The sequence below is a fragment of the Solanum verrucosum genome, unplaced genomic scaffold (genome assembly GCF_900185275.1).
Source record: "Solanum verrucosum unplaced genomic scaffold, falcon-dt-bn FXZP01000058.1, whole genome shotgun sequence".
NCBI classification, from domain to species: domain Eukaryota; kingdom Viridiplantae; phylum Streptophyta; class Magnoliopsida; order Solanales; family Solanaceae; genus Solanum; species Solanum verrucosum.
Genome location: NW_026020303.1, coordinates 1,384,317 through 1,406,046, shown reverse-complemented (window position 1 = coordinate 1,406,046; position 21,730 = coordinate 1,384,317). Strand labels below are relative to the sequence as shown.

General features: G+C 33.1%; 2 protein-coding genes and 1 pseudogene across 2 annotated transcripts in view; 1 reads left to right on the top strand and 2 right to left on the bottom strand.

Annotated features, from left to right (window-relative positions):
- LOC125835017 (probable alpha,alpha-trehalose-phosphate synthase [UDP-forming] 9) overlaps positions 1-21,730 on the bottom strand; it is a 205,919-nt gene that overhangs the window by 111,488 nt on the left and 72,701 nt on the right. The window lies entirely within an intron of this gene.
- On the bottom strand, positions 431-9,834 carry LOC125835004 (uncharacterized). The gene is made up of 2 exons (XM_049514146.1): positions 9,315-9,834; positions 431-609 (listed from the first exon to the last, which is right to left on the bottom strand). The coding sequence occupies exons 1-2, from the start codon at positions 9,832-9,834 to the stop codon at positions 431-433; spliced, it is 699 nt and encodes a 232-aa protein (XP_049370103.1).
- On the top strand, positions 12,472-13,300 carry LOC125835026 (kirola-like; annotated as a pseudogene).

Here is a 21,730-nt window from a genome sequence, read left to right as displayed (position 1 = left end):
CGTCTAGTGCAACAAGAGCAAGAACAGAGGGGTGTGACTACTTTAATATGTTTTGGGTGTTTTTGATGTACACTTAGAGGTTGTTTTATTTGAATATGTAATGCAAGCAGGAAACAATACTGAGACTGCTTTAATATGTTTTGTGATGTTTTTGATGTACACTATAACTAGTGGTTTAAATGTGGATTTTCTTACAAGGAAATGCCAAGAATTTTTTGTCGATCACTCATGCTTGTTTGGAGCTTAATGTTATTGTGTTGTTCACTTAGTATGGTTATTGTTCTTTGGAGGTGAAGAAAGCAAGGAAGAAGCTTGAAAAAATATCACTTAAGGCATCTCCGTAGGAATTATAATTTGGCTCGTGAAATCAAATTCCAGGCAGAGCACTTTGTGCCCTCTCCGCATCGTGGAGAGGGATTCCTAAGTTAATTTAACAAAGCGAGTTTGAGGCAGAACACTCGCGGAGATGAGCAATTGTGTGCGAATGGGAATTTAAAGATGCTTCCGCGTCACGGAGATGAGCAATTGTGTGCGAATGGGAATTTACAGATGCCTCCGCGTCGCGGAGATGAGCAATATGATAGATTAATGAACAACTTATCTCCATTCCTTCTTCCAAAATCAGTACAACAGAAACACAAGACTACTAATACAATCACTCTAAGACTACTAACGTAAATATTTCCATATACCGAAAATCACGAGTGCAATAACGCATATGATCCAGATTTTTCTTGTCCGCTTCCTCTCTTGTTCATAGGATTTGATTCTTTTCAATAGACCCCATATGATCTTTTTTGCTTGAGGCAGTATTTCATCATCGTACCATCGAAAATAATCGCATCCACCTCTTCTCTACACAAATTATCAAAATAATTAAACTATAATTAGCGATTGACAATGATTTATTTAACCAAATTAGAATAATGATAAAAAGCTTACCTTTGTGTTTTTGCAGCAAAAAAATCGACGTCCTGTATTAAGTTGTGTCCATGAAGTTTTCAATTTAGCATTGACCCCACATCGACATAACACATTTGCATCTGAAGAAGTTGAAATCGACAAATTGGACATTTCCTTCACTATGAAGAAGACGAATGAAGAAATTTTTTTGATCTCCACTGTAGTAGCAACAATGGTGAGATGTGGAGAAGAAAGAGATGAGAAATAAATAAAAGGTAACAATCTAGGGTTGGATAAATAAAAGGGGAAGATTTTGACTATTAAGTATGTTAAAGTGTGCCAATCAGACACATCAGCTTTTTTTTTCTCACTTCACGCGCTCAAAAGAAGTGCCTCACACGATAAGTGCCAAGTCAGACAGGTGTGTCTGATAGGTACACTTTTTGAATGGTTTAAGTGTTCAATAGGAAGGAGTCCTTGTTAAGGTGTCTATAAGGAAAATCCTTACAAGTTCAAGGGGTCGCTTATGCGTCCTGCCTTAATATTACTAAAGCTTTTATTGTAATATTCTTTGGCTAAGTGTTTTAATCTTGATATTTCTTTAATATTATTTATGATATATTCTAAGTATAACATATCTTGGGTTCTTTGGTACATATCTAAATTTTCTTCCATTAATTGTTCCAATAGTTTTATATCTTCCATAGATTCTATCCAATATTGTAAATATTCGTAGTTCATTTTAGTCTGAATTTATTTCTAAATCGTACCATTCTATTCTTTCGTAGTCTAAATCATGTAGGTCTATTTCATACCATTGTTGGTTCAATATATCTTCTAATTCGTTATCATTAAATATTTTTTCCCATATGATTCTTCTTAATTCGATTATTTTTATATCTTTAAGTATATATAAGATTAAAGTTTCATAGTTTTTTATCATTTCATCATGAACGTATGTAGTCATGTTCTTTATCATGCAGGTTTCTTATTTCAAATTATTTCTTCCTATCATATTCATAATTGATTAAATTCATATTAGATCATTATGAACTAGATTATCTGTTTATCATATTCTCCTGTCACTACTAGCATCGTACTTTAGCGGATACTTTCTTCTTATCAGCGCCTCAACTTTGTTTACTCCCCTAAACGACTTCCTCGCCTACTGGTTTCAACATTATGATGGCATAGTATAGAAGTTTTTTCCCTGTTTCCAGTGTGCTAATAAGCTAGAAATCATGATTCAAATAATTCTAATACATAATAACTAACATATATTTATTCAATCATATATATGATATTCAGGAATATATGAAATTAGTTCCACATATTTTTTGAACAATATACCTTTGCTTCTTGCTTAGCCATGCTATCTGAAATATCTGATTGGATTTCAGATTTATCCATTAACTTTTAAGTATTTAGTATCTTGAGAGAGTGGTTTTTTATGAAAGCTCTTATTCTGTTAGGCATTGCCCGCCCTTTAAGTTACATATACATCTTTTTTTATAGAAAGGAAATGACTAATACTTTACAATAATGTCTTCTTTACATTATAATAATAAAGACAATAATGTGCACCTACTCTAATAAAGACAATAATGTGTCATACACTTTATGACTTTTTACATATCTTACTATACACTTTATGACTCTTGAGTCCAACTACTATACACTTTACTATTTGCTTTTTGTTTTGTCGACCAAATGTATCTCTTTTTCTCCTCTTCTTATCTCTTTGTCTTCCTTTTTATGACTTTCTTTGCACACGTGTCTATTTTACTTTTTTGTTTTCTTCTTCTTATCTTCTTCCGTCTCTATCTTATTAGATCATTCTAGTTGTACATCTGGAATTATATTATCTTCTCCGTTACATTTTGAACATATGTGGTCAGGGTATTTGTGACCAATTAGCTTGCAATATCTGGTCAATAACTTTGCCGAAATAAATTCTACTTTTAGTACTTGTATCGTAGGTCGTTCTTCTGGCTTAAGTAATGATAAAATCCATCTTTGGACTTCATCCATATCTGCTTTCCTTAGCTCCCTTGAATTGGAATAAATCATTAACTGATCTCTTGCATAGTAGCTCCATATAGCATTTCCATTTAAATAATTGTTTGCTAGCTCTTATATAATGGTTGATATACCAATTATTCTCTTATTTGCATAAAAACTAGGTATCTCGCTTTTTTGTATCTCTGGTTGTTGTTCAATATCTTCCGGTATTATCATATCTTTTGTTAGTCCTATCTTTACCACTTGTATCGGAGGTTTTATTTCCTCATATAATATCTCTGATGTTGCCGTATTGAATGATTGTTTTCCCCTGTCTCTGCTATAAAATTTTACATAGAATAAATTTCCCTTAGTAACTCTCTTATATGTAATAAATGCTTTATGTAGTTTCGGTATTCCACTTAGTTCCTCTCCGTCATATGTATGTACTGTATTTAATAGTCCATAGTTGTAACATGTCCTTACTAAGTTGGTGTTAGTTTTCGGTTGTGCAATTAGTTTATTATAACCTTGTAATTTTTGGGTTAAATAATCCTGGTTGGGTTCTTGGGTTGTAGTAGATCTGGGTTTAAGGTTTAAAAATGTTTGGATTTTGTATATATTTTCTATATAGGTTTGCGTAATATGGTTATATGTTCTTTTGTCATGGTGTAGGCTATCCGCATATGTAGAAATTTGTGGTTCTATAGTTAATGTGTTTTTTGGTGTTAGCCTCGGGGTAAATGGTTTTTCGAATAACTGGTTTAAGTTTGAATTCTTATGTTTTTCACTAACTCGTTGGCTTGTACCTGCAGTCGTATTTAAACAAATGTTATGGGTTTTTAGGTGTTTCCCAACGTCACCTTTTAGCTCTGGATTTTTTGTCTTCTGATCGACATAGCTCCGCATTTTTATAGTCATGCTGCTGACTTATACTAGCTTTAGACTTCAGATTATCTTCATTAGTCTTTAGCTTTTGTATCTCGCTGTCCATACTATCCACTTTTGTACAAAGTGTAGTAATGGCTTTGAGTATCTTTTCAATTGTATCTTCTTCCTCAGTCTCAGTTTGAGTAGCTTTGTCGTGATAGGTAATCTGCAATAACATTCTTATCAGTTTTTATTACTTCAATTGTAAATGTAAAATTTAATATATTTAATACCAATCTCCTTATTTCATTTTTTGTTACCGAATCTTTTATTTTTCTTGTTAGCCACCATTTTACTTGTGTATTATATGTTCTTATAATAAATTTGTTATATACAATATATGGTTCAAATAATAATAAACATTTATATACCGAATATAATTCCTTCCTATTTATTTCCCATCTTATTTCTGTATTAGTAAATGTTCCTGAATAATATCTACAATGATGTTATATTTTTTCTTCTCCATACCTGTATTTTAATACTCCTCCATAACGTTTTTCACTGGCATCTGATTCTACTATATTAGTAAATTTTTTATTTTCATCCGGGAAATATAGTTTAGGTAGGTTCTTACATAATAATTTTACTTTTTGTATTTGCGTTTGGTCCTTTTTATCAAACTGGTATTGTATGTCTTTCTTTAATTTTTGTTGTAATGGTTTTAAATTCTCTGCTAATTTTGGTATGTATTCTCTTACTTAATTTACTAGTCCTAAGAATGATTGTAATTTCGTTTTTGTGTCTAGTTGTTCATTTGAGTTAATTATTTTTTGTACTATATGTGTTTGCATTTTTATTCCATTTTTATCTATCTGTAATCCTAGGAATTCTATTTGGTTTTTCATTATGTCTGCTTTCTTTTTACTTAGACTTATGCCTGAATATTCTATAATATGTATGAATTTTTCTAATAATCTTATGTGTTCATCTTGGGTTTTAGAATATAGTTATATATCATCAATATATACTACACAATTTTCTAATTGTTTAAAGTAGTTATCCATAAAGTGTTGATATCTACCTGGTGCATTTTTATATCCGAATGGTAATACATTTCATTCATAAAATCCTTGTGGTACAGTGAATGTTGTTAGTGTTTTAGATTCTTCTTCTAGTTTTAAGTGATAAAATCCTGATTTACAATCAAATTTGCTAAAATAATTATATCCTTGTATTTGTCTTATCTTTAGTATTTTATTTGGTATCGGATAATTATATGTTTTAGTTTTTGCATTTAAATTTCTATAATCAATAACCATTCTGTTTTTTCCTCTTTTTTGTTCACTATGTTTATTTACGATAAATGTCGGGCTTGTGTCCTTACTATTGCTTTCTTGTATATATCATTTTTCTAGTAATTCATTTATATGTATCTTAAATTTGGTTAAATCATTAAAATTATACTTTAATGGTTTTTAGGTTATTATACTATTATTATCAATTAGCTCAATTTTTACTTTTGTTTTATGTTTCTCCCATCCTTGTAAAGGATCCTCACTATATAATAATTCTAACTTATCTTGGATTATTTTTACTTTATCTATAGAGAATATTATTAATTCTATTTTAGGGTCTTCTTCTTTTATATTTTCTAATTTTTGTGTAATTTTTTCACTTCCTTTTATCCATTTCAACTTTTTATTACTTTTGAATTAAAAGGTTCCGGTAATTTCGTAAAATATAATTTTCTTATTTCTTTACTTTCGTCTATGATATATGTTCCTTTATAACAGTATTCTCTAAATGCACATGTATATTCATCTATATAACACATGTTACATATTGCTAATTTTGTCATTAGATTCCGGTTTATTATTTTTTCTTTATTTTGTTTTTCTACTTATGTTGTCATACTACTAAATTCGTTTTTTATAGCTATTTCGTATTTATATAATATTTTCATAGTTGTAGTAGCTATTCCACCATCAAATTTTTTATTACTTCTTAGAGTTTGTAAACTTTCATCTGATAAATTTTGTAGCCATAATTTTACTGTTTCTATAATTGTTCTTTCTATATATCCTGGTGTTTCTGTTATTACTATTTTGTTATCTATTAATTGTTTTGATAAATATCCCATCCATAATTGGATTGTTTTATTTATATCTGCTACACAGTCTAAATCTAAAAAATTATGTTGTTCAGTTATTGGTTTAGGCGTCCATTTTTTATTTAATCTTTTATTCCATATAGTTTTTTTCTCTATCATATTGTCCATAGTTTTCATTATAATATTTTGGATTTAAATTTTTTGGATTTTTTACTCCTGATGTGCTAAGTTTTTCATCCATGTCTATGTCTCCTATATTTATTTCTAAATTCTTTGTATTATCTATGTTTGTTAAAAGTTCTGTATATGTTTCGCTTGTTTTCGAATGTTGTTCATCTAAATCATTGCCATTTATTTCATCAATTCTTATTTCGGGTAGATCATTTTGGTTATTTTCTTCTTTTTCTTCTAATTCATCTTCTAATTGCAATTTTTCTTTAAATTTATTTATCTCATTTGCTAATTTTGTTTTTTGTTCTCTTTCTTTTTGTTTCATTTCATACATTTCTTTTAACATTGCCAACTCTTTTTCTAGTTCTATTATTTTACTATTTTTTACTTCTTCTAATTGTTGTACTTCCTTTTTTGCTTGTTGTTTTATTTTATCAATTTCCGTTTTTCTATCTATTTCTTCATTTTCTTTTGTTATTCTTATCATAGCAGTTAAACTATCGTCTAGTTTTACCGTTTCTTTTTCTAACATTTAACTTATATTGCCACCTATTTTCTTGTTTCTTCTTCCTAAATTAGAAAATATTATCTTTATTTTTAATCCGTCATAATTTTCGTATGTGTCACACCCCAAAACCGGATGTGATGGCACGTGCCCAAACCCCACCGGACACGTAAGCCTAACACCCAAAAACCTGACGATGCGGAATTAATAAAACAAGAATAAGATAGAAAGATAAGCGGAAGTCTTTAAATAAACTCAACATAACCCCAGAATTGGTTGTCACATGTACAAACCTCTAATACGGAATCTGAATAAAATATACAAGTCTCATAGTAAAATTCTAGAATAGAACAGAACAATAAATATAGATAACTTGAGGGCACGTCTGGAATGAACCGCTACCTCTCAAGTAAGTCTGGAAGCTCTAATCTGAAGATGAGTAATAAGTCGGATCTGATAGAGCTGTCAACCTACACAACTGTGTAGAAGCAAGGGTGAGTACCAAAAGCAACAGGTACTCGCAAGTAACACTAAACTAAGCTAAACTAGCAGCTACAAACAACTCATTTCAATCCCAACCGAACCACCGAAACTTTATTCTAACAGCGAACCAACAACCTATACTACACAATTCATAATCAACAGAGATATCCAACAGTGTCTCAACATCAACCTCATATCCTCATGTAAGAACAAATAGATCATATATCACATGAAGAGGGGAAAATAGGTAAAGTCCACACACCACAGACAAAGATGAAGTCAAATGCGATGCAAATGCAATAATGATGTCATGTAGTCGTGATGCATGTCTGTCCTAAGATACACATCTGTTGACGTAATCAGACCGCGCTGAATACTCAAATCAGAACCCATGGGGGCCACACATGGACCATGTATCACCGCCGGAACCAGATCCCATCGGCATCCAAATCGCTAGCCGGAGCTAGTCCATCTCATATATCTCTAGCCGGAGCTAGTCTCAACTGTGTCTCATATCCATCCATCCTCATATCAGTGTCTCAGAACTCATGCAACAGATAGTTCACACATGGGATGAATAATGAATATGCACATGTCATCAATCACAATCATTTCACGATCACATCATAGTATTACACATCATATGTCTCAATCACAACCATATCGCGATCACATCATAGTATTACACATCATCTGTCTCAATCACAACCATATCACGACCACATCATATTATTACACCTCATCTGTCTCAACATCAGTGTCTGTATCAATCATAGCCTACTCATGCTCTTCTATCCCCTGAATATCAGTTATCACATGACTTATTCAACAAATTCAAGTCACATATAACACATTTAGCTTGTTTTATTCTCCATCTTACAATTACAACAATTTCAATCAACAAATAAAACTCATCCTCAATCCCCATTACTCCCCAACACAATTAGGAAAGTAGTCATGTGTAGTCTAAGAGTTTAACAAAGTTTAGAAGTCACTTGCCTCAAAACACTTCAACTAGTAACTCAAATTTGAGTTTTACCCTTCCGAGTACGCTCCAAATCACCACAATCTATTCATAAATGGAATCTCACAATCAATACGAATCTAACAACACCAATATCATGAAATTTGGAGAAAAGGGTAAAATGGTCAAAAAAATCTCGTTCCAAAAAATATTCTCAAAATCTGGAAATTTTTAGTGAAAAATGTTCCCCAAGAAATTTAGAATCCAATAGTGAAAACCGTTTCGAAAAAGGAGTTGAAATGAGTTCACAAACTCAAATTTTCTATTAAATTCGGATTAGGCAAAAACCCCCAAATTTTTCAGTTGAGATCTCAAATTTTGATGTTAAAATCCATAAATAATCGATGGAAATCAAAGATATAAGTTGGAAATAACTTACCCAATGAATTCCTTGCGAAAACCCACTTGAAATCACCTATTTTCGAGCTCTCAAAGTCTAAAAATGGAGAAATGGGTATTTTTCAAGTTGGGGGAAAATGGCTACTGTTTTTTGACTTAAAAAGGACTGTTATTGCAGCTGAAACACAACAATAACACCAAAGTTTAAGTCCCCGTTGGACCCTCGGAATTCGTTCGGAATCTCGTGCACACAAACTAAATATGTACCTCCACTAAATTCGACGTTCCAGACTCAATGGAACCGTCGGAATTTGAATTCGAGGACTCCTTGACCCGAAATTCAATAAGATGCCAAGAAACTAGTTTAACGCCAAAAAAATTTGAAACTCAAACGGAGCGTCGAAAAATTCAACCAAGACTCATTCTAGACTTAGAATCGCCTCCCGAAATCAACGGTACTCTCGGAAATTCAATCCGAGCCTCGGAACCTCATATGTTGACCAAAGTCAACTCTTTATCACAATTTCACAACTTTAGCAACTTAGGACCTCAATTGTTCGTTTCAACTCCAAATTCAACTCCGTAACTTCACACAGACCCGTTTTGACATTCTAAAACTGCCGAAATCGACGGAAATCCGATCCGAGTCCCGAAACTCCAAATAACTCGAAAAAGCACTTTTTAACCAACTTTAACTCATAAAAACTCAACTTATCAAAAACTCAACTTTTTACCAACTTTTCCTCAAACTAACTTTACAACCACAAAACATGGGACTCGGGGCAACTATCGAAAGGGCAAAATAGTCATTTCCACGAAAAATTACCAAAATGACCTTTCGGGTCATTACATCATTCACCACTAAAAACCATGTTCGTCCTCGAACATAAAGTAAAAGAAAGTACCTGAAGCCTCGAAAAGCTGGGGATATCGGACCCGCATATCATCCTCGGACTCCCAAGTCGCCTCCCTATCTGATCGATGCCTCCACTGAACCTTCACTGAAACGATGTCCTTGGTCCGGAGCTTGCGAACCTGTCTGTCCAAAATAGCTATAGGCTGCTCCTCAAATGTCAAATCTAGACTCAACTCCACCGACTCAACCGAAATCACGTGAGACTCATCCGGAACATACTTTCGGAGCATAGAAATATGGAAAACTGGATGCACGGCTGTCAAACTAGGTGGCAAGGCTAACTTGTAAGCCACCTCTCCCATCCTCTCCAAAATCTCATATGGGCCAATGAACCTAGGGCTGAGCTTGCCCTTCTTCCCAAATCTCATCACACCCTTCATGGGCGATACCCGAAGCCAAACTCGATCACCCACCATGAACTCTAAGGGTCGAACCCTCCTGTCAGCATAACTCTTCTGCCTACTCTGGGCAGTCAAGAGCCTACTCTGAATCACACGAACACGCTCCATAACCTCTCAAAGAATATCAGTACCCAAGGGAGTCCACCTCCGCTGAATCAAACCATCCAATAGGTGATCTACACCGCCTACCATACAGTGCCTCAAAAGGTGCCATCTAATGCTAGAATGATAACTGTTGTTGTAGGCGAACTCTGCCAATGGCAAGTGCTGATCCCATCTAGTACCAAAGTCGATCACGCAAGCCCGAAGCATGTCCTCCAACACCTGAATAGTCCTCTCAGACTGACCGTCAGTCTGAGGGTGAAAAGCTGTGCTCATGTCGAGTCTAGTGCCCAAATCATGTTGTAATGCTCTCCAGAAATCAGAAGTGAATACTGAACCCCTGTCAGACACAATGGACACCGGCACTCCGTGCAACAAGCAGAGTCGCGCCATCTTCTTGAAGTAATTTTGCCTGAGTTTCCTAAGCCTGAATTGCCACATTTACCTGAATTCCCTAAAATTCCAAAATCCGAGCTACCAACTCTACCAAAGCCCGAATTGCCACATTTACCTGAAATCCCAACTTTGCCTAATTAAGCCCAAATTTCCTGAAATCCCAAAACCTGAGCTATCAACTCTACCAAAGCCAGAAATCCCCGTAATCCCAACATTATCAACGCCTGAACTTCTAGCATTGCCAAAACTTGAGATATCTGTCATTCCTAAACCTGAATTACCAACTTTGCCAAAGTCAGAAATCCCTCAAGTGCCTAAAAAGCATTGAGCAGGGAGCGTATAAAATCCTCTTTGCTTCATTGAAGTAACAATATTGTTAAAATGTTAACACTTAATTATGTTATGTGATCATATGTATGTTTTTTTCTTTATTGTGCTAGAATCATTTGCAGCTTCCCTTTTCAAAAGAAATATATATATATATATATATAGTTTTATGAAACTATATATTCAAACCTTTATATTATTTACAATTTTGTTAAACAAAAATGTTTGAAAGGACATTATTATATGGCTACGAATTACGATATTATGTCTTCCACATAATCGTCTTGCTCACGCAATAGGCATGCTCCAACATAGATGTTAGGTAAAGGAAATTAAGCAAGTAGATATAAATTTGAGAAGAAAGTTAAATAATTGAATTATTTTCTTTAAATTAGCCAAGAAAGTCAAATAATTAATTAAGGTTTTAGCACTTGGCTCAAAAACTTATTTCTACCTTCCATCCATATTAATTATATAATATTTTTAGTTTCGACACACCCTTTAAGAAAAACATTCACCTCCTAGAAAATAAACACCATTAACATTAGCAGTGTTATCTCTCTTTCATTTAAATAAGTGGACATGATAAACTGGTTCATCCTCCACTATGTATAACTTATCATTAATAACATGAAGATGATACAATAATAAATTGAAGAAATAAATAGCTAAAAAAGAAGAACTTAATAATGATCAATTCAACATGGACCCCTACCTTGAATATTTTGATTTTCATAGCATATAACTCAGAAGAAAAATAAAGAAGGTTAAAGTTTATAATTCCTCGTGCTATTCTACGTTCCATAGTGCCTTATATTACAAGTTAGGAGTAACCCTATAAATTTGAGGCTAGGCATAAGTGTTTAAATCAAATCAAAAAATCGTAGTATCAAATTGAAAAGTCAAATTAAATCGATAAAAGAATCCAACTAAACGTGGTTTGGTTTGATTCGATTGTGACATATATATGTCAAGAAATATTGTGATTTTCTCATTGGATGGAATAATTAAAAGAACAAAATATATATATACACACTTGCCCACCCAAGTATTGAGAGAGTTTGAATGTGAACTTGGGATCACTATAGAAGACCACTGAACTGTTGTCTACCATGTAGATTCACTTGAAGGTGTTTGCTCACGCTTCAAAAGGTAATTCTTGAATTAAATTTCAGAAAGTTTATGTGTTCCAGCATGATTGCATATGTTCTAGCATAAACATATATTGGTTATCTATTATTCATGTAGCAGTATGAGTTATGACTATGATATGCTTCCGATGTGCATATAACTTTCCAATGGTATATTTTTTATTCGTAACATTATTCACTTGTTTGGCAAAGATGATTTTTAGGGGAGTAATTTTTACAGGGATAATTAATCCAGACTCGTAAAGGATAAGGGCCGATGGGGGCACTTGGGAAAGACGGGCTGATCGAGTGTCTCCATTCAAGCGAGGGTACATGAGAAGAAGAACGAAACGAAGTGAGAGGTCTGGGGCAGGGAATTAAAATAGTTGAGTCGATCAGGCTCTACGATCGGGAGAAGCTAGCAAAATGAAATCAAGATTTGATTGAAAATAAAGAAGCAAGATTGTTGATACCACAACTGATCACCATCAATAAAGAAGAAAATTAAAATACGGTTACCCAAAAATAAATATACCTCATTATTTATAATAATATTGTCATCATATTTCAATTATCATGGTAAAATATCATAATAAATTTATAACTAAACTAAAACCTACTTATGCACAATTTAATTAACCGCCACTATGTGATATAGATATGTGGTGAATAATATTTTTCATTGATTAACTTCTTACATGAATTAAAATCTATATAAGAGGTACAAGTTTTATACATTTTCTTACCACTTGCCTTTCGCAACTCATTGATATTACTAGGAAAAGAAAATATGGGCGTACAAGGTAAGTTGATTGTTTCATTGGAAGTGAAGTGTGGAGGACATTCGGTTCATGATATTAATAACACTAATAGCCATCATCTACCCAACATAAGCCCTAGTAGAGTCAAGCATTTTGAGATTCATGAAGGTGAAAAAGGAAAAAATTGGTTCGATTGCTAGCTGGAAATATTACGAAGGTAGCACACACATTTCTCTCCTCTCTTTCTCGCAATATTTATTGCATCAATTTTCCACATTTAGGTGTATTTCATATTTCGAAAGTAATTCGCCTATCCATCAAAATCTTTTCCATGAAAAAGTTAGTTAATGGTGTTGATTACTCCCTCCGTCCACTTTTAATTGTCATGTTTTCCTTTTTTTTGGAGTCAAACGATAAGAACTTTGAATAATATTTGATGTATTTTTTCATGGAAAATTACTTCAGCCATCATTCTAATCTTCACGAGCAATAGATCATTTTTATTAAAATGAAAATGATAAAAGAGGGAAAATAAACTAAAGAATTTGAACATTTGAATTGGGAGTAACATCTATTGTATTTTCTGATCTTTAATGAATAGATGGAAAAGAAATGTTTGCTAAGACTGTGATTGAAGCCATCGATCCTCAGAAGAATTCAACCACTTGGAATGCAATTGAAGGAAATTTGTTAGATCTGTATAATTCCTTCAATGTTATTACATCCTTTGAACATCAATGGATTACATATGCACTTGTGTATGAGAAGAAAACTGAAGATACTCCAGAACCCATTGCTTTCTTGGATTTTTTCATTGGTGTGATCAAGGATATAGAGGGTCACCTTCTCAAAAATTAAAAAATCTACGATGTTCAATGGTCCTATACATACATATATCTATGTGTTTGTGTGTTTGTTCTTATGTGATGAGTACTTGAAAACATTGGCTAGTGCTAACTAGCGTGTAAAATAAATAATATTATGTTTAATTTGAAGAATAATATATATATACTATGTACGCCAGCCTCTATATATAATGTCATGTTTGAAGAATATATATTTGTGATTCAAGTAGCATTTTATACAGTTTTATTTTTACTCTAAGAACTCTGATATTCCATTAATTATTAGCTTAGGCTCTAATACGCATCATTAGATAAGTACTCTACACAAACGATATTTTGTGTCCTGTTTTCTTGATTCAAGTGAAAGGTAAATTCAAAATTTAAAGTTTACGAGTTCCTTCTGAGACCCCAAAGTAGGTGTAACAACTGAAGTTACGGCACAATAATGATATGTATTATAATCATTGAGAACACAAAATACAATTTAGAAATGGAAATATCAAGCAAGTAACAACTAATGATCCTTAAAACGAAACAGAGAATGTTAATCAAGGGGAAGACAAATCCAAAGATTGATAGAAGGGGATGAGAAGCTCTAACTAAAAACAGAGATAAGAAGAATCAGACTCTTTTTCTTAAGAATTTGCATAATTTCGAAATCACATATCACTATCATTTTTTATGGAACTGTTCTCATGCCCACTATTCAATCCGGATTCCAAATTAACCTGGCCTTATTGCTCGTTCTCAGCCCAATAACTCTTGTTAGTCCAATAACTATTTGTGTGACCTTGGTATTCATATTGGAATGAACTTGGTTCATAACAGTAGTATAGGACTGTAATGACCCGAAAGGTCATTTTGGTGATTTTTCGTGGAAATGACTATTTTGCCCTTTCGGTAGTTGCCCCGAGTCCCATGTTTTATGGTTGTAAAGTCGGTTTGAGGAAAAGTTGGTAAAAAGTTGAGTTTTTGAGAAGTTGAGTTTTTTATGAGTTAAAGTTGGTTAAAAGGTGCTTTTTCGAGTCATTTGGAGTTTCGGGACTCGGATCGGATTTCCGTCGATTCCGGCAGTTTTAGAATGTCGAAACGGGTCTGTGTGAAGTTACGGAGTTGAATTTGGAGTTGAAACGAAGAATTGAGGTCCTAAGTTGCTAAAGTTGTGAAATTTTGATAAAGAGTTGACTTTGGTCAACATATGAGGTTCCGAGGCTCAGATTGAAATTCCGAGAGTACCGTTGGTTTCGGGAGGCGATTCTAAGTCTAGAATGAGTCTTGGTTGAATTTTTAGACGCTCCGTTTGAGTTTCGAATTTTTTTGGCGTTAAACTAGTTTCTTGGCATCTTATTGAATTTCGGGTCAAGGAGTCCTCGAATTCAAATTCCGACGGTTCCATTGAGTCCGGAACGTCGAATTTAGTGGGGGTACATATTTAGTTTGTGTGCACGAGATTCCGAACGAATCCCGAGGGTCCAACGGGGACTTAAACTTTGGTGTTATTGTTGTGTTTCAGCTGCAATAGCAGTCCTTTTTAAGTCAAAAAACAGTAGCCATTTTCCCCCAACTTGAAAAATACCCATTTCTCCATTTTTAGACTTTGAGAGCTCGAAAATAGGTGATTTCAAGTGGGTTTTCGCAAGGAATTCATTGGGTAAGTTATTTCCAACTTATATCTTTGATTTCCATCGATTATTTATGGATTTTAACATCAAAATTTGAGATCTCAACTGTAAAATTTGGGGGTTTTTGCCTAATCCGAATTTAATAGAAAATTTGAGTTTGTGAACTCATTTCAACTCCTTTTTCGAAACGGTTTTCACTATTGGATTCTAAATTTCTTGGGGAACATTTTTCACTAAAAATTTCCAGATTTCGAGAATATTTTCCGGAACGAGATTTTTTTGACCATTTTACCCTTTTCTCCAAATTTCACGATATTGGTGTTGTTAGATTCGTATTGATTGTGGATTCCATTTATGAATAGATTGTGGTGATTTGGAGCGTGCTCGGAAGGGTAAAACTCAAATTTGAGTTACTAGTTGAAGTGTTTTGAGGCAAGTGACTTCTAAACTTTGTTAAACTCTTAGACTACACATGACTACTTTCCTAATTGTGTTGGGGAGTAATGGGGATTGAGGATGGTTTTATTTGTTGATTGAAATTGTTGTAATGAAAGATGGGGAATAAAACGAGCTAATGTGTTATATGTGACTTGAATTTGTTGAATAAGTCATGTGATAACTGATATTGAGGGGATAGAAGAGCATGAGTAGCTATGATTGATACAGACATTGATGTTGAGACAGATGATGTGTAATACTATGATGTGGTCGTGATATGGTTGTGATTGAGACATGATGTGTAATACTATGATGTGGTCGTGATATGGTTGTGATTGAGACAGACGATGTGTAATACTATGATGTGTCGTGATATGGTTGTGATTGAGACAGATAATGTGTAATACTATGATGTGATCGTGATATGATTGTGATTGATGACATGTGCATATTCATTATTCATCCCATGTGTGAACTATCTGTTGCATGAGTTCTGAGACACTGATATGAGGATGGATGGATATGAGACACAGTTGAGACTAGCTCCGGCTAGAGATATATGAGATGGACTAGCTCCGGCTAGCGATTTGGATGCCGATGGGATCTGGTTCCGGCGGTGATACATGGTCCATGTGTGGCCCCCATGGGTTCTGATTTGAGTATTCAGCGCAGACTGATTACGTCAACAGATGTGTATCGTAGGACAGACATGCATCATGACTACATGACATATTATTGCATTTGCATCGCATTTGACTTCATCTTTGTCTGTGGTGTGTGGATTTTACCTATTTGCCCCTCTTCATGTGATATATGATCTATTTGCTCTTACATGAGGATATGAGGTTGATGTTGAGACACTGTTGGATATATCTGTTGATTATGAATTGTGTAGTATAGGTTGTTGGTTCGCTGTTAGAATGAAGTTTCGGTGGTTCGGTTGGGATTGAAAGGAGTTGTTTGTAGCTGCTAGTTTAGCTTAGTTTAGTGTTACTTGCGAGTACCTGTTGCTTTTGGTACTCACCCTTGCTTCTACACAGTTGTGTAGGTTGACAGCTCTATCAGATCCGACTTATTACTCATCTTCAGATTAGAGCTTCCAGACTTACTTGAGAGGTAGCGGTTCATTCCAGACGTGCCCTCAAGTTATCTATATTTATTGTTTGTTCTATTCTAGAACTTTACTATGAGACTTGTATATTTTATTCAGATTCCGTATTAGAGGTTTGTACATGTGACAACCAATTCTGGGGTTATGTTGAGTTTATTTAAAGACTTCCGCTTATCTTTCTATCTTATTCTTGTTTTATTAATTCCGTATCGTCGGGTTTTTGGGTGTTAGGCTGACGTGTCCGGTGGGGTTGGACACGTGCCATCACATCCGGTTTTGGGGTGTGACAAGGACAATAACTAGGTACATGGGGGAGACTTTTCTTATGTGCTTGAATATGTTACACAAGGAAATTTATTGTCAGATTAAATTAGGAGGTTATTGTTGAGAAGATGAACTAACACACAATTAATTTTCCTATTAAAGCCTAATACTCTAATTTTTATTTTCCACGACCACACATATATATAAACTTGTTTGAAGTGAAACATAAAGCATATTAGCATAATCAACCAAAACATAAATTACTAGTCTTGAAGCATTTATCACCTTTCAACAATGGCTTATAATCACAACAACCCATCTTTTTTACTTGTTATTATTTGTCACTTTGTTTTAACAAACAACTACATAAATCTAGCAGACGCGCGCCATCTTCTTGAAGTAATTTTGCCTGAGTTTCCTAAGCCTAAATTGCCACATTTACCTGAAATCCCAACTTTGCCTATATATGCCTGAATTCCGTGAAATTCCAAAACCCGAGCTACCAACTCTATCAAGGCATGCATTGCTACATTTACCTGAAATCTCAGCTTTGCCTAAGCCCAAACTATTTCCTGAAATCCCAAAACCCGAGCTACCAACTCTATCAAGGCCTGCATTGCCATATTTACCTAAAATCCCAACTTTGCCTAAGCCCAAATTATTTCCTGAAATCTCAAAACCCGAGCTACCAACTCTATCAAGGACTGCATTGCCACATTTACCTAAAATCCCAGCTTTGCCTAAGCCCAAATTATTTCCTGAAATCCCAAAACCCGAGCTACCAACTCTACCAAAGCTCGAATTTCCCAAAATCCCAACATTACCAAAGTCTGAACTTCCACCATTGCCAAAACTTAAAATGTTAAGACTTAATTATGTTATGTGATCATATGTATGTTTTTTCTTTATTGTGCTAGAATCATTTGCAGCTTCCCTTTATATAGTTGTTCTATATATCATCAGTTATTGGTATTTCTTCTGGTGTTACATGTATATATTTTTTATATACTAAATCTTGAATTTTTTGTTAGACTTTAGGCACATTTACAAAGAGTGTTAATTGTCTCTAAAGAATATATTTAGCGGCAATTAAGCTATTACCGTTAATTATTGTCATTAAAGATTTTTTTTTTGTGTAATGTTTTTTTTTTTTGCTTTGGAATTGGAAGGATTATATTTATTAAATAGTAGGTTCATCCATACAAAAAGGAATTGATCTAAATGATATAGTTCCATTCGCATCTCTTTCAAGTGCTTTTAGTGTAAAGGAAAAAGACGCTTCAAAACAACAACTTGTTCATAGGCATATTTGGATCCATAGTCTTCCTTCCATATTCCGCTAATATGTCTGCTACTGAGTTAGCCTCCCTCATTATATGCTTCATTGTTGATCCTCCCATCAGTAGGAGCATTGACCTGCAATCCAAATAAATGTGTGAGTGTATTGGTTTAGCACTTTCTAAGGTGTTAAGTAATACATGAGAGTCGGTCTCCACGAGCAAATGATTAATGTTTATTTTCGGTGCTAGTTTCAAACCATGGAGCAAAGCTAGTAGTTCCGCATGATGGGCATTAGCAACTTTTACTTTGCAAGAAAATCCTACAATCCAAGTGCCTAGATGGTCCCTTATAAACTCCACCGGTTCCACCCATCAACTGCCTGAAATTTTTCTTATGTTAGAAATTTCTCGATCATTTTGGTGTAATGTGATACTCGCATTAAAGATTTTTTTTGGTGTAATGTGGAGTATTAGTGATCTATGAAAAAAAATAGGATTATTTTAAATCCAAATCCAAAGATAATAGACTATTTCTAGTATTTTCTCATTCAAAGTACTTATATTCAAACTTGTAGACTATCTAGGGATGACAATGGGTCGGGATGGGTGGGATGCGGTGCTGGTTGCGGGTATATGTTTTACGTTGGTTTAATTTTTTTTTTAACTTTTTACATGTTATAAGAGTGATAAAACATTATTTATTAAGATAATTTCTTTAAAGCTGCTAAAATATTCAAGATAGTAAATGAAATGATTCAATAAAAAATAATACAATTTCTTACATGTTTTCTAATTGACCTCTAAAAAATAAATTTTTAAGTCACTATCCTATTAAATTAATACAACTTAATGAAAAAATGAATTTATTTTTATGAAATATATTTTTAGTATCAAACTTAACTAGAAAAAGAAAATATTAAAGAAATTATAAGGGGCAGATTAATGCGAGGTGGGTCTATGAAGGGCGGGTTGAAAATAAAAAAAAATTGCTATGCGAAGCGGGGCGAGGCTTAAAAATTTAGCGGGTTAAGCTCAACCCACACCGCCCCTTTGTCATCCCTAGCAGTATCCAACCCTTGTCTTAAGAGTGTTAGTTTCATGAAACTACCTATAGATTCAAACTTTTATATTACTTACAATTTTGTTAAACACAAATGTCTGACTTAACAATTCGATTTTTTATATTATTTACAATTTTGTTAAACACAAATGTTTCAAAAGGACACTATTATATGGCTACGATATTATGTCTTCCACAATATATCTCCTGCTAACGCAATAGGCATGGTCCAATCTAGATATTAGGCAAAGGAAATTAAGCAAGTAGATATAAATTGGAGAAGAAAGTTTTTTTTTTTTTTTTTGCTTTGGAACTGGAAGGATTTTATTTATTAAATAGTAGGTTCATCCATACAAAAAGGAACTGACCTAAACGATATAGTTCTATTCGCATCTCTTTCAAGAGCTTTTGATGTAAAGGAAGAAGATGCTTCAAAAATAAACAACTTGTTCATAGACATATTTGAATCCATAATTTTCCTTCCATATTCCGCTAATATATCTGCTATTGAGTTAGCCTCCCTCATTATATGCGTCATTGTTGATCTTCCCATCAATATGAGCATTAAAATATTTACTTTAATTTAGCCAAGAAAGAAATAATAAATAACATCACTCCTATTATGGTTTACCTTAATTTAGTTTATCGACAACTTAGCCACCTTAATCATGTTTCACCTTCGTAAGGAGTTTCAAACTTCATGACTTAACTCATTCCTTCCGTCCATATTATATGATATTTTTAATTTGGACACACCCTTTAAGAAAAACATCACTCCTAAGAAATAAGAAATGAAAAAGTAAAAACACCATATAAAATAAATCGAAGAAAGTAATAAACATCATCAACATTAGATGTGTTATCTCACTATGTGCAACTTACCATCATTAATAACATGAAGATGATACAACTCAACAAATTGAAGAAATTAATAGCCAAAAAAAGAAAAGGCTAGTAATGATCAATTCAACATGGACCCCTACATTGAATATTTTGATGTTTCATAGATACAACTCAGAAGAAAAATAAATAAGAGTAGAGGTTATAATTTCCCATGCTATTCTATGTTCTATAGTGCCATATATTACAAATTAGGAGTAACCCTATAAATTTGAGGCTAAGCATGAAGGTGTTTAAATCAAACCGAAAAAATTGTACTATCAAATTGAAAAGTCAAATAATATTACATAAATTATCAAGTCTGGAGCGATGTATTCAAAATTGTGACTTCGTCTCTCACGATTTTGAATACATCGCTCCAAACTTTAATAATGCTTAATTGAATGTGTATCGTTATTCAATTATCAAGTGTTGCTGAAATATGTCAATCAATTTATTTATTTATATTCACATTTTAAAATAATTTAACTCTTATAATTTCTTCAAATTTGAGGTGTGTTATCGATAAATTTTAAAATTAACCTAAGTATAACATTCTTTAGGTTTATTTTATATTAATTTTGTGTTTAATTATTAAATTTAATTATGTTTTCTTCGAATTTGAGGTGTGTTATCGATAAATTTTAAAATTAACCAAAGTATAACATTCTTTAGGTTTATTTTATATTAATTTTTGTGTTTAATTATTAAATTTAATTATGTTTGAACATGTACATATTATTGAAATTTTAATGTTATAATAACGAAATAATTATCATCGTGATTTTGAAAAAGTCTCATTTACTTTGTAAAATTGTCTAACAAATCTTTAATTAGGTTAGCACAAGTATAGTGCATATAACACCATAACAAATCTTTGTATGCCTATGTGTGCAACAAAAATAAGACAAAGAAATATATATTTGATGATGCATATTTTTTGTTTGTAACATTATTCACTTGTTTGGCAAAGATGATTTTTACAGGAGTAATTAATCTAAACTCGTAAAGGAAAAGGGTCGGTGGGGGATATTTGAGAAAGTCGGGCTGATCAAATGTTTTTATTCAAGTGACAGTACATAAGAAGAACAAATGAATTGAGAGGAGGGCGGGGACAGGGAAAAGAGTCGAGTCGATCAGGCTCGACGATTGGGAGAAGCAAAACGAAATTAGAATTTGATCCAAAAAAAAGCAAAGCTATGAATATCATGACCGATGCGATCATATAAATATAAATATACCTGATTACTTATATTTGTATTGTCATCATATTTCAATATCATGAGTATGTAAAATATCATGATAAATTTATAACCAAACTAAAACCTACTTATACATAATTGAATTAACACCGCCACTATGTGATATAGTCATATAGATATGTGGTGGATAATATTTTTTATTGTTAGCTTCTTTAATTAACATCTATATATAAAAGCTATAAGTTTTATACATTTTCTCAACTTATTGCTATTACTAGAAAAAAGACAATATGGGTATGAAAGGCAAAAATGATTGTTTCATTGGAGGTGAAGTGTGGAGGACACATCGATTTATGATATTTTTTCACACTAATACTCATATCTACCCAAATAAGCCCTAGTAGGGTCAAGCATTTTTGAGATTCATGAAGGTGAAATCGGAAAAATTGGTTCGGTTGTTAGCTTGAAATATTATAAGGTACGCAACAACACATAAACATTTATATCTTTCCAGAATTATTTTTCTCTGCTACAATTCTAATTTAGGTGTATTCATATTAGAATTTAATGAATTCGGGTACATCTAT